Below are 27,633 nucleotides of genomic sequence, written 5' to 3'. Positions count from 1 at the left end.
TTTATCTGATGATGGTTTTGGAGGCCTATCAAGCCTTGCACGTTCGCTTGTGCACAGCTTCCCATTTTGTCTGTATTTTTTAAATATAATTTTCAAAATCAAATCCAGTTTTGAAAACTCTGGCATTTTTCACCCATTTTCTTTGACTTTGCCCTTCCTTACGTAAGAGGATTATCTTAATTCTAATCTCCTTTGTGATATCTCCCGAAAAATGAATAACTTGTGCTTAATGAGCATTTTGATCATAAATGAAATAAAGGAAGGTTGCTCTCTGACTTAGCCTTACATCTGTGTCTGGATACAGACGTGAAAACAGTATATACAGACTTGTCACAAATTAAAGGGTTTTTGGAAAATGTTGGGCGACCAAGAGCTCCAAGGACAGTTGCAGCACACATTGATATAGCGAGGTTTATATATTGCAACCCAACTGTAATCTCCCACTCAGTGACCTCTGCGGACACTATAGACTGCTCTTGCTGATACAGTCTGATCACGTCTTCCATTGACATTCAGTCACCTGAGGATCAGCTGCACTCCTGTTTTTTTCTCTATGTATCACACTGCTTCACAAGCTCCATGGTAACTGAATGTGGGCTTTAAACCACAGTCTCTAGCTATATTTACTGATGTGTCGTCCTAAGGCATTTAGGCAGTCACTGAGACTGAAGCTTATTCAGACTAATAAGGAATGTATTTCAATCACGTAGATTGTGTCCTCTTCTCATCCTGATCTATAATCTAGGCTTAATCTAGTCTAGATTTATTACTTTCTTAAAGGCTAAGCACCAGCTCTATGAAAGTGTCAAACAAATAAATACAGTGAAATTTGAGTTCCTAACTTGTTTACTGATAGTCAGAAAACATGATATTTCTTACTAATTCAAGGAATAAGGTTTAAAAGACCGTTGCCCCTCCCCCCAACGGTGTTCGGAAACTCTAATAGGCGTCTTGCATGTGACGAAGATGGTAGACAACAACTCTAGAAGTCGCACTTAATTTAATGTAAAAGGATGAAAAGGTGTGTTGTTTTTGGCTGCAACAATTCAATGTACAGTGGGACATCTGTGCACAAATGGCCCAAAGATCCCCAAATATCCAGAAAATGAACTAAATTTGTCAACTTTAAACGGGCACTTTGGAAAGAACCATCCGCTCACTCCGTTATCTGTAGTGCTCATTTCACTGGCACTTTTCCAACAATATGGGCATGTAAGGAAGCCAGCGAAAGGTGTTCAAGAGCCTCTGTAACATGGAGGTAAACTGTTTTAGTTGGTGTTAGTTAGCGTTAGCTTGACTTGCTAAACTCGGAGGCTCAGATTATACTCGGCTACGTAGCTGCATTACGGAGGTTTATAGTGTCGGATGAATTCGAGTTCGACTTCTATCACATTTACAAGAATAACGGTACCTCCATCAGTTTAATAAAATTGTCAGTTTTAAAGCAAATTAAGCTGCTATTTTCATTTTAATTCATACTTATATATGTCAGTAACTAAAATAATGTGAAATATTCATGGAGGACCATTAATTGGTGCTTAGCCTTTAACTGTACTATGCAATACACACAATAATCTGTGCCTGCACTGTTTCCCCACTCACTTATTCAAGTTTGTTGTGTGTAGTGTATGTGTGTTTATATGTTGTGTGTTTGTCTGTGTATGAGAGAGACCACTAAGGGCAGGTTGCCGTGATGACAGGAGGAGTTTCGGGATCTAAAGGGCTTTGCTTCTTCCCAGCTCAGCACTGTGTGTTGTTTAGTTTAGCTTAAGCCAAATCAATTAAGAATGCTCATTGCTCACAGTCAATGTTTGCTCTGCCTTTCCCTGACTCTGACTCTCTCTCTCTCTTGCTCTATCCCTCCCTCGTACTCCTTTTTGTTCAAGGCTGGAGCAGAGTGTTAATAAGCTTTCTCAACATGGCAAACAAAGGGAGAGATAGAAAAATATGTTTCGCCCCCTCCTGTGCTTGGTGTTTGTCTATAAGTGCATACATACTGTTGGGAGAGTGTGAGGGCCTTTTGTGCTTGTGTTTATGTGTCTCATCTAAAGCACATGACCTTACCTGATATGTGGAGACAGGAGAGGCAGCAATGAATGGTGTGATTGATGTCTGGGCGATCATGCGGTTGGTGGAGATGCTGTATGGTGAGGGGTAGAACCTGTAGGAAGACACACACACACACACACACACACAGACAACTACACATCAGCCGTGCCAATCAATCAAGGGTAATAGGCTGTTGATTTACAGCAGAATCAAGTAGAACTAAATTACTAAAAAGGCTTAGGGCTATCATTAGGAGAATACTCTCAAGCTCTTATTCATCATGGCAAACTCTGTATAGATATTTTAAATAGACAGTTGTTGCACTGTAGGTTGAAAGGTAACATCCTTTTTGAATGAATACATTCAGTTCCTTCAAAATGGATCTATTAAACCCCTTTCCCACAAGTTAACACAGTTCCCTGGTCTTAGGAAAATGACTGTGGCAAACTTTGGTAGAATCAAACAATACAGCACCATTCTCTTCCTGTGAAACCAACCAAATTTAGAACTACTAGTTTCAGTGCCTGTTCCTTTAAATGAGTCTGAGACACAACTCGGTTCAACACAAACCCAGGAGTGAGGAGAAGGGGTGCTATTTTTAAATTGTTTAAAGCTATTTTCACATCATTCTCTTTCTTGTTTGTTCTTGTTTACTACATATACGTATTCTTATGCCTCTGTTATCGTTGCATATTTTCTGATCCATTTAACCTCACCTTTGAGCTATAGTTAGAATTAATATCCACACAAAAATGGGACGTAAAATGTATCTACTGCTTACACTAGACAAATGCTCACAATACTGTTTAAAATGCACACATCCATTTTAGATATTCGTTAATGCACATATTTTGTACTTTACAAAACATCTACATAACTATCCCTTTAATTATTCCATTTGTAATTAACCTGTACTGTATAATGTGTTTATAATATTCATGTACAATATATTCCTGTACACTAACACACAACCATTAAAAGGATGGACTCACGTTATTAACTGCTCTTAATTTATTCATTAATACGACTGAAATACTTAAGTGTTAAGTTTTAGGCATTTTATAAACACAGTGATTACATCTTTGTCAGCCATTTTGTCTACGTTTGTTAAGATTAACAGTCACAGAGTGTTTCTTAATCATTTAGAGTGTTTATTATTAGGTATTATCCATTTGTAATATTTACACATTTTTAAATGATAAAAAAGAGTATAATTTTTCACTTGATATTTTAATGCAAATGAAGTTACAGTGTTTAAATGTGTGAAATCTCACTTGTCTAATAAACGATTATGATGATTTTAGCCGAAACAATGATATTTTTTATCTAACACTGTGTAGTGCACGTATGTAAGCATGCTTTATGGTGTGGTGTGGGCTTCCCTACGGCAGGTTTGGCAGTGGAACGCTGGGCCGTGACTTTATTTATCATTGTGTACCTAGAGCGGACATGTTTCATCTGCTAGGCCTGTTGCTATACTGTATCGATTGGCGTGCCTGGCGGCTGAGTAATGGAGCGTGGGGAGCAAAACGCTGTCTGGCCCGGAGTTTCCACTGCACACACCCAGCCGGCTTCGCACACCAGGACCAGAGTGACAACAGCATGTCACACACCATCCGGACACTAGCATGCAGCCAATTACGGGGATACAAATGCATAGGGAAGGAGGTCCCATGGCTTGTTTTTGTTTGTGTGCTAGCAGTACATGTGATTCTGCCTTGGATGTAAGGCTCTGCTGTAATTTACACCAGCCATTATCAGCAATGGCAAGTGGTCGGTAAGACGACATGGCCCATTAAGCAATTTACAAAGGTCTAATTGGGAACAGAACATTGGTAATATTACAGTGATAGCTAACAGGGTTGCAACATGGTCCGGCCATATTGGAAAAAACTAAATGAAGAAGAATGGGCCAAAAGCACATACAGAGACAAGGACTAATAAAAAAAGAAGCACCAAAACACTGTGTCCTGTTTCCCTTGAGTCAGAATCTGCTACACATCCTCCACTGCTTTCTATATAGAATTTTATATACTTAGATTTCAATGTCTTTCTTCATAAAATAATATATAATCTCTTAATGTTTATTAGTCATGAGAAAAAGAGAGACAGAGGTACATTGGATAATAGAGAACACACATTTCTCTGTTTTCTACTTTCCATTATGTTGTGTCATCACCCTAAAAACAGTTAAATTCACAACAGCTTCAGCCAAGTCTCAGCATTTATCACAATTTATGTTTATTATTGTAATCTACCTAATTATCTGTTTATATTGACTGTAATTAGTCATTAGCGTTGTTATTAGCTAGGGAGCTTTTATTTGGCACTGTACACTTGGCTAATACTCCTCAGCTTGTTTTATTGCAGAAAATAATAGTAAATTATTTTTTTTGTGATCTATTTTCTTTTAATTTCCTGTTAATCAAACAGTACTATCCCAAAATTTCAGAACTGAAAAGAAAAAAATACCCAAACATTTCCCATTCCACCATTTATGTCAGTAAATGTTACTGAAATAAGAAACTCAGGTGGAGCTCAGATCACCTGTAAATGTATAAAATGACTGAATGTCAGTGTAAGACTAATGCTGAGTGAAAAGCTGTTATGGAGATTCGCTAACTTGTGGTGGCCCCTGCTTTGTGTGAGCTGGTAAGTGCTGTGTCAGGCTGCAGAGAAAGTGTGTGTGGGCGAGAGAGGGAGAGTGAGTGAGAGAGAAAGAGAGAGAGAGAGAGAGGAGAGAGAGACAGAAAGAAAGAGAATAAAGAGACAGGCAGAGACAGAGAGAAAGAGGGAGAGTGATAGAAAGAAACAACAAGAACACAGAGAGAGAGAGTGAAAGAGAGAGACACAAAGAGAGGGCTGTATGTGTTCCCTGGAGGGCGCTATGGCTTGCAGGGCTGAGGGTGATGGGGCGAGAGCGGCACACACACACTCAGTCTCACATTTCCCTGACTCAAGCAGCCGCATCAGGCCTGCAACCCATACCTGACGAAACGCTTACACCCTGCAGTGCAACAGTGCCACAAACACAGATGGGACAGGACAGCTTCTTTGTGTGTGTGTGTGTGTGTGTTTGTTTGTGAGTGGGTTAGACTCGAGCATTAGTCATCATGCCTCAGACTTTGCTACCCTTTGCTATAAGACCAGCGTGACAGCAGAGGGGGAAAACTAATGAAACAAAGGCTTCTGGGGAAAATGAGTTAGTTTAAAAAAAAAAATCAAACAAACAAACAAAGAAAGAAGAAAACAACTCACCCATTCTGCATTGCAGCAGGGTCGTAGGGCAGGGCCATGCCACTCTGAAAAGCAAGACGCACATGAAAAATTGTGAGCGGCTGCTCTCATCCACACTGAGGCGAGACTAACATCAAGCCGTGACAGATGCTGTAAAATCTACTGAGTAATGCTGGCTGAAGAGCAGGGTTGTCTGATAGAGCCTGGCCAAATGCTCTTTATGTCTTTAAAAGCACAGGCCAGGCCTTGTAGTGGCGGATCTATTACCCCGGAGAGCGGACGGACGAGAGCGCCTCACTCGCCTTTGATACGCCACAAAGTTATTTGGTATTTACAAGGCTGCAGGAGGCATTGCTCATGTTGACACTGGCGCGCTGGCTAAGTGAATGAGAGCAGAGGGCTGTGCTACTCACCCTGCATTGGACTAGAGCAGATAAATAGGCCTCGTATACCGCAAGCTGCAGGGTGCCAAGCTCTCGGTGAGGGGGTAGGAAACATGCGGACTGATGGGATAGCCCATGTGTAAGTTACTGTAAGTCCTGAAGACCCCTGGAGTGCCAGTATTGAGCCTTCTGTGCAAACACAAACACCTGTGTTAGCCGCTCAAGCCAAATGTCCCACGGCTGCCAGCTTGTGGTAATGGGGCTAAACGTGGGTCCAGTTTGGGCTGGCATCTGGCATGTTTCCCTGAAGCGTCTGAATGCCCAGAAAATGCCAGTGCTCCCCCTTTTTGGCCATTCTTCCAAGGCCAGGCTGCTTGGAGGAACAGCCGAAGAGAGATTAAAGGACTGAAGCAGAGGCAGGGAACTTAAACAGGGCCAGATGTGCCCGTCAATCAAAACAGCACCCCCACCTCTCCTCTCTTCTCATCCCTCTTTGCCCTCTTCTTCTCTCCCCTCCAGCACAATCTGAGGGCACCCTCAGCAGCAGAAGCCTCTCATCTCTCTCATCTTCCTGTCTCCGATGCGGCTATCCACCTTGCTGCTTTTGTCCGTGAGCTGTTCCTGCCTTGTCAAGCTGAAGGCGTTTTTTTTTCTTTTCTTTTTTTTGAGTATTTTTTTTTGGAGAATGTGTATTGGATGCTTAACCCCTTAAAACACAAGGGCCTGGATGTAGGCCCACAGATACTCAAAATATCTAAAAATAAAGGCTCCTGTATTGTCTCATGCATGTTATTTTCCAAAGGGGGTGGGGGGGGGGGCACTGGCTCTTATCTGGGACCAACCTAAGAAGCCTGTTGGGCACTTTTAGATTTAAGAGTGGTCTCAAAACTACCATCTGAATACATGGTTGCTAAAACATTACAACAAATACAAATGGATATTGGGTAAATTGGGATTTTATGTGTGTGTGAGATAGTGTAACAGTTTGTAAACCTCTGCTGAAGGAGCCCAGTATTTGTGGTTACTTTAAAGTAACTTTTGCAGCTTGAATCCTTCAGTCTGTTCAAACATGTGTGCTGAGTATGCAATGAATGACCGCAACTAAACATGACAGAACATCTCTTCTAAAAAGACAGAAAGGTTTACAACTTGTTCATTACATTTACATTAATCTGTATAGCTTCTAATGATACATAGAGATTTTTTTGAGGGGAACAAAGCACATTTATAAAATGTTCTTTTAGAAGCACCTTGGAGTAGCTGATACCGATAATAACCGATAATTTTTTATTTTTTCCTAATTAAAGCATATTCATATTGGATTAAAACAAACTAAATGATTGTTGTCACAGGACACGCCTTTTCTGTACTTTTTAATTTTGTCCTTTAAGTTTATTAGGTGTAGTTCATTTATACCTTTATCAAAGATTTACTGCTGGTTCCGGATGAGTGGTTTCTAGAGGAGCGCTAATTAGTGCAGCACCGGTTTATTTTGGAGAGCGAGGGATAGTGCGGCATAAAGAAGCTCAGGGCAAGCGAGCGTGTTTGAGCAAGTGTTTGTAATCGCTATTGTATATCTATTTACATGTGTTTTATATAAGAAGGGCTCCTGCACTGTGGTGTTTGAGTATCTTATTGTCGTTAAACCTGCTGTGTGTGTGTGTTTACACCGCTATCTGTGTATGTGTGTGTGTACAGAGCGCCGCTCATATTTTAAATTAGTTTTCACCACAGAAAACTTTAATTTTAATCCCAGAGACTGCTCTCTGTAGAAACTGTGAAAAAAAAAACAAACAAAAAAAACACATTTACAGGTATCAGTGCATATGCACAAGCATGAAAAAGGCGCTAAGTTACCGTAGTGATATCAGCTAAAATTCCAATATCGGACCGATAAAAATAAATAAAATAAAAAATCCACATATCAGCAAATAATATATCGGCCACCAATATATCGTGCATCACTAAAATTAATGTATACTCTGGGTTGTAAAAGCAGCATCAATTTTGTCTCTGTTCGACACATCTGTGTTGCACCATCTGTTGTTATGGACAATAATTTTGACCTGTGTCTTTCTTATTAAAGAAACAACAGAAAAGCTGTTGACCCAAATCAAATGAGACGGCACTGTGCTGTGGCTTAACTCCACATCATTTTTCAGGAATCTTCCTTGAATTATCCAGGTATAAATCAAGCTGGATATGAAGTTTAATATAAGCTGTACATCTTGATCATTTGTTCTGTGATAGGACTGTTTTTTCCCAGGTTTTGTGGCGAATCCTTAGCAATGTAGAGGCTCCTGTTATTCTGCATGTAGACACCAGAAAAGTAAACGTAACAGGAGCTTTTTCTGGTTCTATCAAAACACTAACTTTCTAAAAGCATCTTGGCCAAAGTTTTCTGTCAAGAAAGTGTTCTGAAGTCTTGGTTTGTTTGAGAATAATGGTTAAAAATAGCAATTCCCCACAGTCTTTCCGTTATAAATGTGCTTTGAGTCAAAGAGTTTTCCGTCTTCTTTTATGTACGTGGAAATGTGTCTAAGGTACTGTACGTGGTAATCAGTGGTGTGATGCAGATGCCGGAGACAGGGATTAGGATAAAAGACACTGGACTATTCCTTAAATAACTATATGTGAAGAGTAGTAAGAAAAGAAGTGATAACAAATGTCAGCAATTTAGACGTCAATGGGCAGCGGGGGGGGAGTGGACCCAGTTGGACCAATCAGTGCTCACCTCTCCTTCCCGCGGCCATGGCCGGCCGTTCTGAGGATACTTGGTCTGACTCTGACGCTTCTTCTGTCCTCCATCTGCAAACTTACATAGCAGTGGCTCTGTCGGGGCTAGAGAGAGAGAGAGAGAGAGAGAGAGAGGAAAAAAGATCAGTCAGCTGGTCAGCAGAGTGAGAGAGCGAGTGAGCGTGACTGCTAAAGGTCAGCGGCAGTAAGCTGATGGAGGGGTGATGGCCTCAGCAGTGCCGGCCGTCAGTTGGTCCGAACAAAAAGGAAATGTTACACTTCGGGTATCCGCACAGACCCAGAGAACCCCCCTGGAGAAGAGAAGGCAAAGCAAGCCCCCGCTTTGAAGTCAGATTCCCATCGCATTTCTTTTCTCTTTCTTGCATTCATGCCCCTCACCCCCACTCCCCCTCTCTCTCTCTCTCTCTCTCTCTCTCTCCTGCCTAGATGCTGGGGCTCCAGTCTTGGCGTGTGTTTTCTCCAAAAACTGACATCAAAACAAGCTGGCTGGCAAGCCTTCAAAGCACCAGGCCTGATATTGTTGAAATAATAAGCGCCTTAATCGCGATGGTAAATAACTTAAACATTATAATGGCCCGCGCTCTGATGGCCAAAAGTGATATCTCCAAAAAACCGCAAAGCACTATTTGTTTTCTGTGCTCATGCAAGTGCAAATCTTGTGTAATAAAAGAGTGAGAAAAGCAGTGAGAGAAGGCATTTCCACAAGTTCAGATGGGTCAGTTCACTCCGCTGAATGTCAATCCGAACAATTCAAAAATGACTGGCTTGAAAATGACTGTATTCCAAAGGAGATCTGTGCACAAACACACCTTGGCTTTCTCTATCTCTTTTTATGTGCCTATTTCACAGACACATATCGCACATCAGTTATGATTATAACAGTGACTGGAGGCAGTAAAAGATACTATTATGAGTGTCTGGAATACTTCGAACCCTCCTATTTTTTTCCCTCGCTTTCTCTCTCTCAACAAATTTCTGCGAGCCATAGCTAAACTGATTTTGTTTCCCCAGCAACCAGCAAAAACTCATTTCGAGCGAACAAAACGTACAGTATGATATGATCTGGAAAGAGCACTGATAGATGCAGGAGAATCTTTTTTTTCTGCTTTGTGTGGTCCAGACAACTCCAATGACTAATCCAGCCTCACAGCTAAATGCCTTTACATTCACCTCTAAAAGAATCTCAGGCAGGGGGAGAAAACACTCGCCAGCTCCAGTGCCTCAAACACACTTTCACCTGTGCTTCTTCATTTACAAAGAGGCAGCAGTCCTAAGTAAGCTGCTTCAACAAAAGCATCGTCTCTCTTTTGGGATTTGTATTCTACTTCTTCCCTGATGAACATGCAAATGTATAATAAATACACCCTCAGCACTGCACCTGCTGGTGTCCTGACCTTTACAGAGCTTAACTATAGGATTATACATTTCTACAAGTATGACAGTACATTGCAGGATACACGCCTTCAGATACCATCTATCTATCTATCTATCTATCTATCTATCTAGACATTAAAAAACACTTGAAATACATCAGTCTGTGTGTAATGAATGAGTATAATATACAAGTTTCACCTTTGTATGGAATTACAGGATTGTTTTCATGATATTCAAATGTTATGACCAGCATAAAATACATACATACATGTATGTATATGAGAGAGAGAGAGAGAGAGAGAGAGAGAGAGAGAGTTTAGAAGAAGAGAAGTAAGGAGACAACAAGAGAAGAGATGATGAGACGAGAAGTGAGGAGACAACAAGACAAGAGAAGAGATGAGAATACTACTTAAGCTAAAAAAGAGAAGACCGGCAGACTAGAAAAGGCAAGATCCCTAATGAGAAGAAAAGACAAACGGGCAGAAAAAAGATGAGAAGAAATGAAGAGCAGATATGACAACAGCAGACATGAGGAGATATCTAGAAGAAGATGAAAAGAGAAGAGAATTTGGGAAGAGAAAATGAGAGATGATAAGGAGAGGAGATGAAAAGAGAAGACGATGTGAAGAAAATGGAAGATGAAATGAGAAGAGATGAGAATATGTGGAATCAAGGGAAGAGAAGAGAAGAGAAGAGAAGAGAAGAGAAGAGAAGAAAAGAGGTGTTTAGGGTCAGCTGGAGCCAGCAGATAAGAGCCCCTTGATCTCATATAGGTGTGTGTATGTGTGTGTGTGTGTGTGTGTGTGATGAGTGAGGAAACCTTTCTCCTTCACCTGTGCGGGGTGTTTTGGTCTACACCTGCAGCCCTGTCATCACTTTCATATTACCCATACACACACATACAAACACACACACACTGTCATGCGCTGATAAGACCTGTGCACAAGCACTTCCATTGTGGGCGAGAGACACTGAGGGAGGCAACAGAGCAGATCCCAGCTTTGGCAGAACGTTCAAAATGTTAGCGCAAGCAACTCTCCCACTGTCTCCCCTGGTCCATCTCAAACAATGGGACAATGAGAGTGAGAGAGAGAGAGAGAGAGAGAGAGAGAGAGAGACACACACACAGATTGTTGGGGGGATGAGAGAGGCAGAGTATGTGTTTGTTTCAGCTGAGAGAGTGAAAAAGCCAAAGCCTTCGCTTTAAACTCCTTTCCCAGCACTGTGGGAAAAGGGCTAACTCTGAAATAACAACCAACACTGTCATAAAGCAGCAAGGCCAAATAACTCAGGGAGTTGCACTACTCTTAGAGCCCAGAGAAATAATCGTGGCCATTTTATGAGCACAGTCTCTGCCTGGCTCTCACTGCGTTTGTTTTCTTAGTCAGGTTGCCCTGAACCTTAAACTGGTGATTGCCAGTCCAGCAGAGTGCATCTAAAACCTGCATCTCTGAGATCTGACTCACTAACACACTCTGGATATTATCCAGAGAAATCTTATACACACACACACACACACACACACTTCAATTTAAACAGTTTTATACTCGTTCCAGATGTAAACCATAAGTAGAAAGACACGTCTGGTTTCCTGCCTTAACGCTGCAGTGATGACCCTTACAAACAAAAGTTAACAAACACCCAAATCCTTTAAAGTACATTTCTAAACCTCCTCTTAGTGAGTTCAGACCACATTCAGGTCGTCATTAAGATCACAAAGGTGTGTTGATGTGGTCACCAGAGACAAATGCTCTCTAAAAATCAATATCCATGACCAAAGCATTCATTCTTTTTATGTAGGCAACACGTTTAGGCTACACGTTGTCATGTCACCTATCAATATCATGTGACCCACATATAATTTGAAGTGGAATGGACTGTTATTTGCTTTATCCAATTAAGCAACATGGAGGAAAGACAACAAGAAATACAAACCAGGCTTAATGGTGGAAGAAAGAGGAACTAGAAATAATCCTCTGTAGACTGTCTGAATAATTAGGTGTATATTACTTTTACATGTGTACATCTTCAACGCTTACATTTTAAGGACAGGAATAAACTTAAGAAGTAGAAGGGGTAGTTTCCCTAAGATACATTTAAATCCAGGCCTTTGTCTTGAAAGTGTATGAAAATGAAAACACACACACACACAGACAGTGGGACGTTGGCAGCAGGAGTGCACTGGGCTGGTGTTGGAGGAGGTGTAATGATGGCTGGGAGGTCGGCTGTGCTTTACTGGCAAAGACTTTAATAAATCTCACTGTTTTTCCAGTCTGCCCTCACTATCACACTTAATGAAGTAAACCATGACGTGATCTCTCCAACCACCGCAGGGCAACACACACACACAAGCACTATCATACACATGCCAAACACTCTCATTAAACTGTTTTTAGCAATAAGTGAATGGCAGCGTGTCCTGATGGAAGTGTCATAATAATATTGAATGACTCAAACTACGTGGAATGAACTGGGGGAAAAAAGAATGACAGAGAGAAATGTAATATTTTGCAGCTACGGTTATACAGTGAGCACATTTTATCAGCACAATGCACACGGTGTAAATGTCAGAGACCACCCTTCATTTACCTCATTTGCAGTCACAACATCATTGCGTACAAATTGTTCATTTTCATGATATATGTCTGAGGAGGGGCGGCACGGTGGTGCAGCAGGTAGTGTCGCAGTCACACAGCTCCAGGGACCTGGAGGTTGTGGGTTCGATTCCTGCTCCGGGTGACTGTCTGTGAGGAGTCGGTGTGTTCTCCCCTCCGGGTGCTCCGGTTTCCTCCCACAGTCCAAAAACACACGTTGGTAGGTGGATTGGCAACTCAAAAGTGTACGTAGGTGTGTGTGTGTGTGTGTGTGTGTGTGTGTGTGTGTGTTGCCCTGTGAAGGACTGGCGCCCCCTCCAGGGTGTATTCCCGCCTTGCGCCCAATGATTCCAGGTAGGCTCTGGACCCACTGCGACCCTGAGTTGGATAAGCGCTTACAGATAATGAATGAATGAATGTCTGAGGAGGTTTGAAATAAATATAAATAAATAAATATAACCGTACAATGAGGAAATGAGGCTCCTAAAAAAAACATGCAAGCCTCACATTCGGATAAACTGGCCCTAAAGCCTTCATCTTTGAGATTCAGGAGAAAATTAAACTCCGTTCTCACTTCATATTAGAGGGTGTGAGAGGACAATTCACTGCTGTGGGTCTGAAAGGATGTGAAGCTGTTAAAAGTCATTCATCTGAATAGGAATTTGTCCAGATAGATCTCAACATCCTTTGAAGCTGTTCAGGTTTTAATGCTGAAAAACGTACTCGGATATATGGACACACACACACACACACAAAGAAAACAGCATGTTGAGAAACTTACATAAGATACTGCCCTGCGTTAAATGTGCGTGTGAATGTATGTCGGTTGATAAGTGTTTCCATAACATTTACCCAAGCAGACAGCTTTAACCACATGTATTTCCAAGCTGTTTATTAACTGTGGGTCATGGCACAGTAGATATTCTAATGGAGAGCGGGAGAGAGAACAATCGTGAGGGAGAAAGAGCAAGAGAACGGAGCGAAGGCGGGTGGGGGGTCAGATGAGAAGATGGACATGTGTTTCTAATTTGAGGCCAGGCGTCTGGTCTGCCAGCACCCACTGCGCTCCCACAGACCTCCAGCTCTGTCTGTGTGCGGCACGAATTCCTGCAGCCACACCCGGCCCACGCTGGACACACACTAGATTCTCACTGGACACACAGGATGCTTACTGGATACATATGACTGACACACACAGAACACATACACACAAGGCTCTCACTGGAAACACACAGGAGCACATCTCCTCTGATCTCTGTCACTCATCGTTTATCCATCCTCCACCCCTTTTCATCAGTCCAAAACCAACTGTGGGCTGAGTGGTGGTGAGGGGATGAGCCCGGCTAACCGCTACAGCATCCAGAACGGATCACCCACTGAGAGACGGTCTTTTACAGGATCAGCTGCTGCTCCTCAACTGAAAGCTTTCAAAATGTGGAGAAACACTTCAGTTCCCCATTACCAACCAGGAAGTCTGATCAACTGCATAAGGAGCAGTTGTGTTTTATAAATGTTAATGTGATTCTTAAATCTGACTGCCTTAGCCTCTTACAAACACAGTGATGACTGCACACATTAGTTCAATTTTATATTACGTTAATAGTGAGTCACTATAACCATCCAATGAACTCATTAAAACCCTTCTGCTATAGCTGGAATCTCTGAGTGTGATGTTACTTAGTTACACTACCAAAACAAACCTGATGGCTTGGTTTGAAAAGTGAAAAAAATCTTAATATGGAAACTGCGTATTTTTCCGTTTATAAAAGTGTGGTGAAAGGTGTCACCACTCCATTTAACATAGGTAAAAAATCACTCTAAAATGTCCCCCAGTAGGTCCTTGCTTGGAATAAGTTAAGGTTAAGTCTGGTGTTTAATGTTTGCGTCTTTAGTGCACTGGAGGTATAAGGCTAATGTAATGTAACACTTTATACCCCACAATCAGTACTGAACTTATAGTCTAAAGGCTAATTTATTCTTCAGCATATCTTCAAACAATCATTCTTCTAGCCCTTAACACGAAGGTGTGCACTAGAGGGAGTGTAGAATGAAGTCTTTGGCTAGTGCACCACTACAGATTGGCATGGGGATTTTGAGGGTGTGCATTTTTGGCCTCTGTGAGGCTCTGCAGGCTACACTTATCCATAAACACCTCATCTGTGTTGAAATGCCTTAAATCATCAAAAACCTGCTTCAAACCATGTCAAGCTGACCAGAGTGCCTATTTCAACATTGCTGTTTCTGTTGTTTCAAAACAACATGCTTTTGCTAGATAACATATTTATAGACAACAGTAACCACAGCCACAAACAGTTACTTGTATAAAATAGCCTACGGTTTCTAGACTTGTCATCTTCAAACACATTTCCAAAAAAAAAAAAAAAAACTGGGATAGTTTGCAACATGAAACAGACAAAACAGACCATCCAAACTGTTATCAGTGAAAGGTGAAAATACCAACATCTGTAATGGCAAGGGGAGCATCAGTGCACATGAGAGAAGATACCTTGGGTGTGCAGGTGTTTATCAGAATTTTAGGGCTAAATATGCGCTACCAAGGTGATATCGTTTCCTGGGAAGTCCATGGTTATTTCAGTAAAATAGTAAGAACTCATTCTGCACATGCTACAACACAGTAGCTAGCCAGTGCGTGTGCTGGACTGACTGGTCTGCAGAACAGATCTGTCTCCTATAATGCATCAGAAAGTGAAGAATCTGACATTTTGAAATCTTGTATCAATCAAGATAATAAATCCACTTTAAAAAGTGCAGCACTTTGTTATCCTCAGCTCACAATTGATTCATTTATTCATTCATTATCTGTAACCGCTTATCCAATTCAGGGTCGCGGTGGGTCCAGGGCCTACCTGGAATCATTGGGCGCAAGGCGGGAATACACCCTGGAGGGGGCGCCAGTCCTTCACAGGGCAACACACACCCACACACACATTCACACCTACGGACACTTTTGAGTCGCCAATCCACCTACATACGTGTGTTTTTGGACTGTGGGAGGAAACCAGAGCACCCGGAGGAAACCCACGCGGACACAGTGAGAACACACCACACTCCTCACAGACAGTCACCCGGAGCGGGAAACGAACCCACAACCTCCAGGCCCCTGGAGCTGTGTGACTGCAACACTACCTGCTGCGCCACCGTGTCGACCCTCAGCTCCCAAATGATCAAAAAATGGAAATATATGAAGAATTTATTAAAACAGCAGTACACTTGCCCCTGTCCCAAACTTTTGGAGTGAGTTGCAAGCACTAAATTGTTAATTTCTTTATATTTACAAAATATAAATTTGTCTGTGAAAACTTTGGAAATCTTTCTTCATACTTTTTTCGGTGAAACAAATGTTCAAGACCAACAAATCATAGTTTTATTGCATTTTACAAAAAACATCCTGTCTATGTCTGATTCAATGTATTTAGAGAAAAGCATCAATATGTTCTTCCTGAAAACACACAAGGCTTGATCTCAGATCGGTGTGTAAGAAAGGTCATTCTCACAGAGCTTCCACTGCTCTGGTTCTAAAGAATTTGTGGCTGCAGAGAGAAGAAAATGGTCTGGTGTAGCTGAGGTTATCTGCAGACACAGGACTGGGAGAGGAGGCAGTGTGGAGTCAGATTCAGAGGGTGGAAAAAATGGCTGTGTTTACCAACAGGCAGAGTGGTGTTTGTCCTGGCACAGTGTGTTCTGTGTGTTCTCTCTTCTCCGCATGTGTGTGCGAGGCGTGGGTGGGAGGAGTGTGTGACCCTGACAACGCGGGTGTCTACACACCGCCCACACACTAATAGCAGCCGCTGCATGCCTCTGTTCCAATGCCAACACTTCCAAACACTGCACAGGCCGCGAAAGGGTGGTGCGCACAAGTTACAAAACACAAATCGTAACACACAAGCTACAATACACATGCAGGTCCAGTCTGTTACATGATACGGGGAGTTATGGCAGCAGCGGGTTTCATTGAACCAGGGGATGACAGATTAAAAAAAATAATAATAATAAAAGAAATAAAAAATTGCACTTCCCAATCTTGCCACAAAATGGTTATATTATTAAAAAAACATAGCCATATTAATAGGAACGTATTTATATGGTACTAAATGGTATTTATAATCATGTTAGGTACGACAGGTGTTGTTTTATACGCCCCCTACCCCATCCCTGATGCAGTTTACCAACGCAGGTTATGCCAATACGTAATTACAGATACATTTCATTAGCAAAGATCAGCCAGTGGAACAGCCTGCACGATAGAAAGACGACCAGCTTGGCAAACAATCAAAACATCATCCCGCTAGTTTAATCACACAGTGCTTGTGACATAATCTGATTGGATGCAACTAATTTTTTACTTGAGGAAAGTGGCCAAATGTGAAATATTGTGGCCAGTGGAACACAAAGAAATAGGCAATACTGACCTTTGCTCTCAACTATCCTAAACATCGAGTACAACAACAAATATAAATGTGTCTGTGTTTATTTATGTGTTCCTGCACTAGATAATGCTGTTCTGTGTATTTTGCTGCAATTACGTGTCTTACCCTGGTTATATTCAGCAACATCTTGAATTATAAAAGCAGTGCTGGTCCTGCATAACAACAGTTGCTTCTTTGTTTTTATTTATCCCCCTACAGACACTGAAGCACCCGTCTCACAGCTCAGGAATGCAGAACATACGTAGGACATTTGCAAACCCATCTGAAATACTCACGCTTCCTTTTGATGACCACAGTGCTTGTACCAGAATCCGTCGTAGAAATATCAAAGCAAGAACAAAGAAAAAGCTCACAGCTGCACTTGGCCTGTGAGCTGACCATCTGAGAATGGTGCTGTGCTGTCCCTGACCTTAACCATCTGCAATGTCCGCATGGATAAGATTTGTTGCATTCTTAAAGAAATGGTTTATCAAACGACAAAAAGTTCCCCTGGCTCTGTAGCTAATGAGCCAAGACACATTTGCTGTCTGAAGTTTGCTTCTGTAGATAAGTTCTGGGTGCACCAGAGTAAAATTAATATTCCATTGGGAAGAAAGGTAATGTACAAGTTCTGTAATGTTTATGACTGGGGTACACCGAGTTAAAAAAATGTGCATAATTTAGAGAGATGATAGAGGCTACTTGATTCCATCACACTGCAGTCGTTAGTCGTGTAACAGCGCTATGAAGGCATTTAGGGATTTAGATTACAGCACATACATAATATACACATATACATACAATAATATTCCACATTAGCCTGTCTCACTGTGTAAAACAGATCCTGTGTGAATAACTTATGACTAACAAAAAAGTTCATTCATTCATTCATTATCTGTAACCGCTTATCCAGTTCAGGGTCACGCCTACCTGGAATCATTGAGTGCAAGGCGGGAATACACCCTGGAGGGAACGCCAGTCCTTCACAGGGCAATACACACACATTCACTCACACATTCACACCTACGGACACTTTTGAGTCGCCAATCCACCTACCAACGTGTGTTTTTGGACTGTGGGAGGAAACCGGAGCACCCGGAGGAAACCCACACGGACATGGGGAGAACACACCAATTGCTCACAGACAGTCACCCGGAGCAGGAATCGAACCCACAACCTCCAGGCCCCTGGAGCTGTGTGACAGCGACACTACCTGCTGCGCCACCGTGCCAAAACTCTCAGCAGTATCACGTGACTTCTGTAGACACACCCACAATTTCACTAGACACTCTAGGCCAGAGAGCGACCTCAACAAAAAAGTTCTCTTACATTTTTCACTACTTTAGACTGGTGGTGCCAAGGAGGAAGGCTCAGACAGCTAACGTGTTTAGTAATGCTGTGTGATATGAGCTCAAATCAACATCACAATTAATTTAACATTTTATCATGATTATGATTAATGAACGATTATTTTGTTTTTGTATTTTTGACTCTCATAGTTCAGTGACGAGGCTTGTACTGTAAATATGCTCCAATATTAATGCTGGGGATATTTTTTCTAATGTTGCTGGGAGCTTGTTCCTCTCGTTTTTTCTCAGCATTTACATTTGACTACTTTTGCTCGGTGTCGTCTTAATTATTGTCAAACACAGCACATCCAAACCACAGACGCTGTGTTTTTCTTTGGTACCAACTGCTCGAGTCTCTCGGTCTGCCTCTGCGTTTAGGTTGCTTCCATGTGGCAGATAGGGGCAGAATCACATGACTACAGTTTGGTAACGTGGTTTTAAAGGGGCAGTACATATCAGAAAAAAAATAATCAATATTCAATAATCGTTATAGACAAGATTATGTCAATTTGAAGTTCTGATTTTCAATTAACTGCCCAGCCCCAACGTCTAGGCATGTCCACTACGCTTGGGGTAAGGGGAAAAGTGATGTGAATCGGAATCTGAAAGCTGGAACAAAAATGGAATCCTAAAGTCAGCAGCAAAATATGAATGGCAGAAGTCTGTTACAGTACAGACCACCTGCAGACACAGTGCTTAGAGTTTGAGAGCTAAATAAAAGAAAGATGGAACCCTAGTTCTGCCTGGCCTGTCTCTGAAAGCCTGGGTCCTGGATTGGGCCTGAGAGAGACAGCAGTTTGCTCTTAGCCTGGATTTGTTTGGTTTGGGCCAAAGAGGGTAAATACCAGTGGACTGTTTGACATCTCCTCTCTGTGGAGAGGCAGAGAACAGGAGATGGGAACTAGAGAGAGAGAGAGAGAGAGAGAGAGAGAGAGAGAGAGAGAGAGGGAAGTGGTGTGGGGGGGAGAGATGCCAGGCAGAATACAAACACTGCATAATCAGCTTAGCCTCCCTACTTCCTGCCTTTTAATGGGCTTTCCTCGGTTTGTCTGCCTGTTGTTTCGAGCTGAGAGACGTGTCCTATAGCTCTGCCTTCAGAACACACCATTGGAATGCACAGAGTTGCAGTGTGAAAAAAGAAAAAAAAAAAAAAAGAGAGAGAGAGGGCGACTGAAGGTAGGTGCACATCGTCTCTGTCCTCTTCTCAAAAAGTGCTATTTCCAAGCCAAGTCAGACGGACTCTCTCTCCATTAGGGCTTGGTTTATGTTGCTTTCGGAGGGAAATACATTACTGTCTGCCAGGAACAGAATAGAGACTTGTCATTAAAGAATGAGCTGTCTTGTCCAATTCACAGACCGGGAGTAAAAAGAACAGTAAAAAGCAAAGCTCCCCTAATTTGGCAGGTCATTGAGGATGAAGATGTGTGTGTGTGTGTGTATGTGTGTCTAATGTTTGTGTGTGTATGTGTGTGTGTGTGTGTGAAAATCAAATCAGTCTGTTTTAGACATGCATGAGTCATCCAGCAGCTTCAATTAAAGCTTCATAAAGAAAAGCACATTAGGACGTCTTAATGGACTCCCCTCTCAAAGGCTAAATCCCTCTGTTGTTGGTTGCTATCTCCTCCCAGGTCAGACACACGCACACACACAGCTATTAGAGCACTCTAGATCAGATAGTTCTCACCGAAGGATCATTTTTCTCCCTTCCTCACCCTGCCCCCTGCCTCCCCGTCCGCATTAGAATTCTATCTGCTATAAACGTGATAATCTCGACTCGCCTGTTTATGTCACAGCGCCGCTAAATCAATCACTTTACCTCTGAGGATAAATACAAAGAAAATAAATTCAAAAAGAAAGCAATTTTCAAAAATACTTCAAGAGATTTAGCGCATAAAGCCACGTCTTACATTGAGCTTCATTCTTTGCTTTTTTTTTAAATCTTTGAAGCACTTTGACAATGCTAAAATAAAAGAGATAAGTTTGGCCTTAAGGTTTAAATAAGGTTGAATAAACTATATACAATTCACAGATTTATTGGGCTGGTCAGGGGCCCAATAACTGATTCACTGAAAAAGAAAGTTGTAGAGTAGATGCACTGCTAGAGGGTAAAACTATTTATTACATATTACATCATACAGCCATCAACTTGGAGGTCAAGAGCTCAGTGGATTTTCAAAATTTTATGGACTTAAAAATAATGGATTCTAGACTTTCTAGTTATTTACTACACATTTTTTTTTTTTACAAAATAAATAACAGGGGTGGCACCAGACTGGCAAAGTCCGGGTGACTGTCTGTGAGGAGTTTGGTGTGTTCTCCCTGTGTCTGCGTGGGTTTCCTCCGGGTGACTGTCTGTGAGGAGTTTGGTGTGTTCTCCCTGTGTCTGCGTGGGTTTCCTCCGGGTGACTGTCTGTGAGGAGTGTGGTGTGTTCTCCCTGTGTCTGCGTGGGTTTCCTCCGGGTGACTGTCTGTGAGGAGTTTGGTGTGTTCTCCCTGTGTCTGCGTGGGTGTCCTCCGGGTGACTGTCTATGAGGAGTTTGGTGTGTTCTCCTTGTGTCTGCGTGGGTTTCCTCTGGGTGACTGTCTGTGAGGAGTTTGTTGTGTTCTCCCCGTGTCTGTGTGGGTTTCCTCCGGGTGCTCCGGTTTCCTCCCACACTCCAAAAACACATTGTCCATAGGTGTGAGTGAATATGTGTGTGTGTGTTTGCCCTGTGAAGGACTCGTGCCCCCTCCAGGGCAGTGCCGTGTCTCTGAACTGCATGAATGAATGAATAACAGAACAATGCAGCATTGATGCTTCCAAACGCCCAGTTCTCAATGCTGGGAGAGGTGTTTTTACATGTTTTATGGTTTTTATTCCCAATATTTTCCTGAAACTGCAGTGTTAGTACAGAATAAAACCTATTTTCATTTTCGTGGATGAACAAGTAAGATGTCAGCATGTCTTCACATTTACACTGGTTTTACATTGGTTTCACATTTGAACCCTGTGCTTTTTCTTGGCCATTTCAGGATTTCCACAAAATCCCTTGTCTACGAAACCTTCACGTGTGTCTGTGTGTAGATATATGAAACTAATCACAGAATCCTGATATATCAGCTCCAGAATTTGGCAGCGGTCAGCTTGCGATACCCACCCAAAGTGATGACATGCCCACTCATAGCAGGGGGTTTCTTTATCCCTCTATTTTATACTATTATTACAGACCTAAGAACTATGAAATACCTCCTACTGACGTTCTCCAGCCAGACAGGGTTGGCCTTCAACCAAACAGAGCTATCTAGACCCACTCTGTCGGCACAACACTACTGACAGGCTCAAACACATTAAGAACAACAGACAGTCCACTAATTAACTTTTAACGAGGCACACTGAGTAATTAGGATGATATAATGATGGCTGCTTCAGGAATTGCTCAGTAGTACAGAAATACCACATGGTCTTAACTGCCTTCTAAAAGTCAGACTGCAGTCTCTGTGTTTGAAGGCTGTTAGAATCAAAATGAAGCAGAGAAAGGCAGCCAACAAAACACCCCAGTCTCCTTTATCACCTTCTGTCACCCATAACTCTTTCTGCACACACACACATCCAAAAACACTGGGTTAATTTAGATTTGGATTAATGTAGTAGAAGAGATGGCACAGTATCTATCTGTCAAATACATAAATCATTCCAAACATAGTGTAAACGATTTCTATCTCAAGAGTTTGAGCACAAGGCTTTACATCATAGAATTACATCATATAATTAAGAAGAAAAACACAAAGCCAGGAACTGAACATTTGAACATCTGACAGGAACTTAACGTACCCTGAAAGTGTCAGCGTGCATTTAGTCTGAATTTAGACGGCTATTGTGATGTGGGTAAGGGAGGAGAAGCCAGCATTGGGTAAGAGCTCCTGCGCTATGTTTGGAGTTGTCCCCTCTGTACTAGTCTTTTTTTAAAAACATCGTAAACCGTGAACCATGTGTTCTGGCATGACGGGATCATGGAGGAATCACACAGGCTTAAAGGCCTTCCTGTGATCGTGGTTATGGGCGAAATATGTGTGCTTTTATGAGCCTTTTAAAAGCCATCCATCTGACTCACCAGCAGGGTCCCCAAAGCAGACCTGACCACAGCCAGAGTAGAGGTACTAGTCCTCACTCACTCAGAAGAGTGTGAGAGAGAAGTAGGAGAGGAGAAGAGAGCTGTAGAATGGGGGGCAGTAGAGAGAGGTTCACAATAGAGATCTCTCTCTACCGCAACCCCCTCTGTTAAACTCTCGCTCACTATCGCTCTCTGACTCCTGTCTCTCTCTCTCTCTCTCTCTCTCTCTCTCTCTCTCTCTCTCTCTCTCTCTCTCTCTCTCTCTCTCTCTCTCTTCACGTTGCCTAACACTCTGGCTCTCTGCTACAGTGCTAGAAACTGAAGTACCTAAACTGTATATTTTTAGAGCCTTCCACACTATGCCTTACCATATTGGGAGAAGTATATGAACAGCTGGGCAATGTATGCACACCCACACACACACGATTTGACGTATTTATGAGTGATTCTATGACCGAGGTACCATTTGTGTATAAAGCAAATGTTTTAGACATAGATCCTTCACAGTAAGCTATGGTCATGTTTCAGATAAACAATATATGACATTAATAAAAACCTATAAAACATATTTATTGCTACATTACATTTCCAAATTAGTAGATACCCCTTAAATTTGGTGAATTCAGCAAATGTAATGTTTAATCACTGGGGAAATGAACATGCACAGCTTTCATGGTGTCCGTAAAAGCATGAGGGGAAACGAGACTCTGGAGTAGCTTATGAGAGCAAAAGGTCACTATGCACAATGCTATAGTGTGTGTGTGTGTGTGTGGCCGGCTAAGGCTCTGTGTTTGTGCTCACTGTCAGGAATGGGTTAAATGAGACGATGTAGATAAATCTGATAAATCTCAATAGCTGACCTCATTAATGTGCTAAATCAGGGCTAAAAACCCACGTTCAATGCTTCAATGTACTTTTCAATGTTGTTGTCAAAGGAGTAAACCCATTTGTAAACTGCTCCATTCAATGATAAAAGGATAACGTTTAAAGTTTAATTTGAACATCTCAAAGAGCTAAATGGCGTCCCAATTATGCAATCATCCATATGTTGACCACCATCCTCACCACATTATCTTTCTTCTGTTTCCCCAGCTTGGATTAGTTTAGAGTGTGAATGGACAATTAGACTGCTCTTGAAATGAGGGCAGAAGGAAATAACATGCAAAAAATGCCTATGCAGTCAGTTCCTGCTCTATTGGCTGCAGGTGTTTTCTCTGTTGAAAGGAAAAGAGAAAGGAGAATGGGAGGGGGGGGGGGGGGTCTGAACGGGGTGGGGGTATCATGGCCCATTACACTTTGCAATAAGGCCAGGGAAAATAAACTGCTTCATTAGCACATCCCTACAACACAGACCCCCCTCCTCCTATCCCTCGCCAAAGTGTGAAGTGTGTGTCTTAAACACAGACTGTCCAAACAGCAGACGTCAGTCAGCAGCCAGAGTCCAGCGCTCATTAGCGCTTCAGACTACACACATACACACTCGGGGAAACTGATCTCAGCCTACAGGCCTTCACCGCACCCCTTGACATACATGGACCTCATGGACGTCACCATCTTTCTACTACTGTTACATTACAACATACACAAATGACTGGGTGTTCCACATCTGTCAATGGAAAAGCAACTAAACTATAATACCACCAGCTGCCTCGGGAGGGTCAAACAATGGTCAGCGGCATCTTCTTTTAATCGACTCAAAATATGCCTTAATGAAATAAACCAGGTATTGATTTTCTATAGAAAATGATTATTAAACATTGAATAATGACTGGATTATGAATGCTTACTTTGTATCTAAACTCACTGTGCATTTATTAGCTCCACTGTCTACAGTTCTACAATTACAGACTGTAGTCCACCTGTTTCTCTGCATACATTCTTATCCCCATTTCACTCTGTTCTTCAAGGATCAGGACCCACAAAGGACCCCCACAGAGCAGGTATCATCTGGGTGGTAGATCATTCTCATAGCTGCAGTGACACTGATGGAGTGGTACTGGTGTATTAATGTGTTTATGTGCTAGTACATGTGGCTCAGACACAGCAGTGCTGCTAGAGATTTAAAGCCCTCATTGTCACTGCTGGATTGAGAATAGTCCACCAAACAAAATATCAGGCTGACAGTGTCCTCTGTCCACTGATGTAGGACTAGAGGACGGTCAACACAAACTGAGCATCAACAGATGAGCTGCTGTCTCTGACTTTACATCTACAAGGTGAACCATATAGGTAGGTTTGTTTAACAGAGTGGACAGTCAGCGGACACAATACACAATATTTAAAAACTCTAGCTGCACTGCTGTGTCTGATCCACTAATACCAGCGCAACACATATGTCAGTGTCACACACCACCATGTCAGTGTCACTGCAGCGCAGCACCTGAATCATACCTGCTATGTGGGATGTAGTTCTGTGTCTTTCTACTCACCACCTCTCATTTCATATTCTCAGCACTGTTTACGGGTTAGTAGTTAGAGCTGCACGGCCTGTCTGATGTGCATTAGTTCTGTATTTATTGCTAAGCCTAGAAAGTACTGCACTGACTTGTCTGCACTCATTGTATTGTTTGCACTGTACTTTATGTTGTCTACATGCGTTTGGTGTTGCACCATAGTCACAAAGGACCGTTGTCGCATTTCTAGAGTGGGGTGGTGTATATTGTTGTCATTAACAAAATCTGCTTCGGACCCCTGTTACAGGGGATACAGATTTATAGTTGACCTCAAGTCTTGAAAACGCATCTGATGTGGTGTAGTCTGTCTGTGCACCCTCCTGTGTTATGCCAATAATGCTTTCACCATGGCAACATCGGCATGGCTGCACGCAGCTGTCAGTCGCATACTGTTGTTATTTGCATCAATTTTACCTTGAGGCATAAAACTGTGTTTTCCCAAAGTCATTTGAATATGCCATTATTCAGTAACTGCTAAAAAAAATATGGCTGTCTGCAAGTTAAACCGTTCTTAAGGTATGAAGTCTAAAAATATATAGAGATGTCCTGCAATATCAGGACTAGGCGGGTATTTCAGTTTGTTTTTATGAGCCAGATTACTCACTACATCTCAGTTTTGTGTTATAAATTATGAAGCATACATTATAGCCATAAACAATCCAAGGTTTGAAGTTTAAGGGTTAATAAGTTACTCACACTAATGTTCACGCCACAAACAAACACAAATACACACACAGTGCTTGAGAGGTTACCAACCCTGTGGATAGAGGTCTACCTTCACGTAGACTGTTAATGACATGAGATGTGTAAGTTTGACTCAGATGCGCAAGTGTTATATAAAAACAGGGGCAGTATCAGTAGCAGGATTAGTGTTTGTGTGTGTGTGTGTGAGAAAGAGAGATGATGGTGTTTTATTTAAAGTGTATAAAGGAGTCATAAAGCCCATAGATGGGGGATGTGAATGAGTTCCTGGTGTTGTATCAGCAGAACTGTGAGATTCCCAGACCTCCCCAAACACTAGCTAGAGGCATGTGATTTTGTGTGTGTGTGTGTGTGTAAAGGGTCATGGCATTGCACTGTCGTAATCATTATCTCCCCAGCATCAGCATGTTGCCTAAGTGCATGAGTAATTATGAGGACTAGGTGTGCAGTCCAACGACTCCACTGTGGCCTGTTAGAAGAGCCTGCGTAAGCTAGAGCTAGTAAAGCAGTGGAGAGAGAGAGGAGGGGGGTAGGGGGCTGGGCAGTGGTGTTTTTAGTGTGTATGGGGCATTGACTGCATACACACAGACATAGACAAAATATGTTTGTATTTATACCTTCGTTTTTCAGAACGTGGAGGTCATACATGTGCCTGGTACATGGTGGTCCGGTGGTCCTGAACTATTTAGTGCCTTTATTAAATTGTCCATGGTGTCCAAGGTGCCCACTGATTTAATGAAACTGAATAAAGCTGTAATTGAAACTACTTAAAATTACATTAACTTTAACATCAGAAAAAAAGTTGTAATTCCTTACATTTAATGAAAAGTCATTTACAAAATAAAAGGAAAAATAGATTCCATTAAAAAAGCATTCTACCCTCACATTTCTCTAAAGGGGTAGAATGTGTACGGCTATCATCTGTACAATTCACTCTTCCATCCATCTTCTCTAACTGCTCCATCCTGATCAGGTCATGGTGGGTCCACAGCCTTCACAAAGTCACTGGACGCAAAGGAACACAGGGCATCGCACACACACACAGGACATGACCGGAGCAAACACATGCAGACAAGGAAATTCCTCACTGACAGTGACCCGAGGATAGAACCCAGGACACAGGAGCTGTGCGGCAGTGACACTACTCGTTGAACAACCGCCCCTCATCTGTATTAGTGTAGCTACATGTTGCTGTGCTACACCTTATCCATCCCTTGCCTGTAATAATCAGTAATGACTGTTTATAATATTGTGTTGTAATTTAATTTCTTGCCAATCAAAGCTTATTTGTATAAACAAACAACAAACAAATAATAATTTTGAAAACTCCCCATGGTGACTAGTCCTGCAATGTCATCATTTTCTAATTTCCAATCCTTCTGAGGATAACTGCTCCCGAAAAATTAAGTTAAATACACAGACATGGGCTCACACCCCACACACACTTTCGCTGCAACACAGAGCCATTAGTATAGAGACGCAGAATGCTATACTGGATCTTAAAGCTGTCTATCCTAATCCAATGACTTCCAGATTCTGCAGTAGATGCGGGTGCTCAACATGCAGGGAAAGCATCTCTATCAGACGTAATTTAATAAAGTACGCATCTCTGAGAAGAACCTTCACTTGTGTACACTACACACACCGCGGTATGCTCCGACACAGAGCCGGAACACAAACACAACAGATCCATCATCATTTTGTGAAGCACAGCCACATCAGTTCCACTCGATGCCTAGCAGTCTCTCTGTTACATAGAGGCAGAGGGAAAATCAATGAAGTGCTATTTTTGAGCATTAAACCTGGATATCAATACATGCGGCGTTTCATTTTCAAGGCTGAATCCATTACAGTGCTGGAGGAGGATGGGTTTTTATCCCTGACTTTAGGAAGGCAGCACTTTTGGGCAGGGTTATAAATCATACCTCGCCGGCTCTCTTTCTGCTCGCGCCTTTTCATTTCAGGAGCTTATTGAAAAACTTTTTTTCATATTAATTCCTCCTGTAGGCCAACAAGCGTTTGTGTCAACTGACAACAAGTCACTGGGCATGATAACCTAACGCCTCCATCAAACACACACACACACACACACACACACACAAACACAAACACAAACACAAACAAACGTGGATAAAAGCCATAAATTGGAGGTTGATGGCAGGGGGAGGGTGAAGGCAGGGAGTCAGTTACAGAGAGAGAGAGAGAATGTGTGTGTGT

General features: G+C 42.1%; 1 protein-coding gene across 3 annotated transcripts in view; it reads right to left on the bottom strand.

Annotated features, from left to right (window-relative positions):
* Positions 1–27,633, bottom strand: part of rbms3 (RNA binding motif, single stranded interacting protein) — a 205,356-nt gene that overhangs the window by 19,806 nt on the left and 157,917 nt on the right. For all 3 annotated transcript variants that reach the window (XM_066682766.1, XM_066682767.1, XM_066682765.1), the window contains exons 7-9: positions 8,404–8,510; positions 5,308–5,351; positions 2,065–2,161 (exon numbers count right to left, since the gene is read on the bottom strand). In XM_066682766.1, the coding sequence (XP_066538863.1) occupies positions 2,065–2,161; positions 5,308–5,351; positions 8,404–8,510 (248 nt within the window). The remainder of the gene's footprint in view (positions 1–2,064; positions 2,162–5,307; positions 5,352–8,403; positions 8,511–27,633) is intronic.

The sequence above is a fragment of the Hoplias malabaricus genome, chromosome 10, assembly GCF_029633855.1.
Source record: "Hoplias malabaricus isolate fHopMal1 chromosome 10, fHopMal1.hap1, whole genome shotgun sequence".
NCBI lineage: Eukaryota > Metazoa > Chordata > Actinopteri > Characiformes > Erythrinidae > Hoplias > Hoplias malabaricus.
The sequence above is the reverse complement of the archived record's forward strand: the minus strand, read 5'-3'. Positions and strand labels throughout refer to the sequence as shown.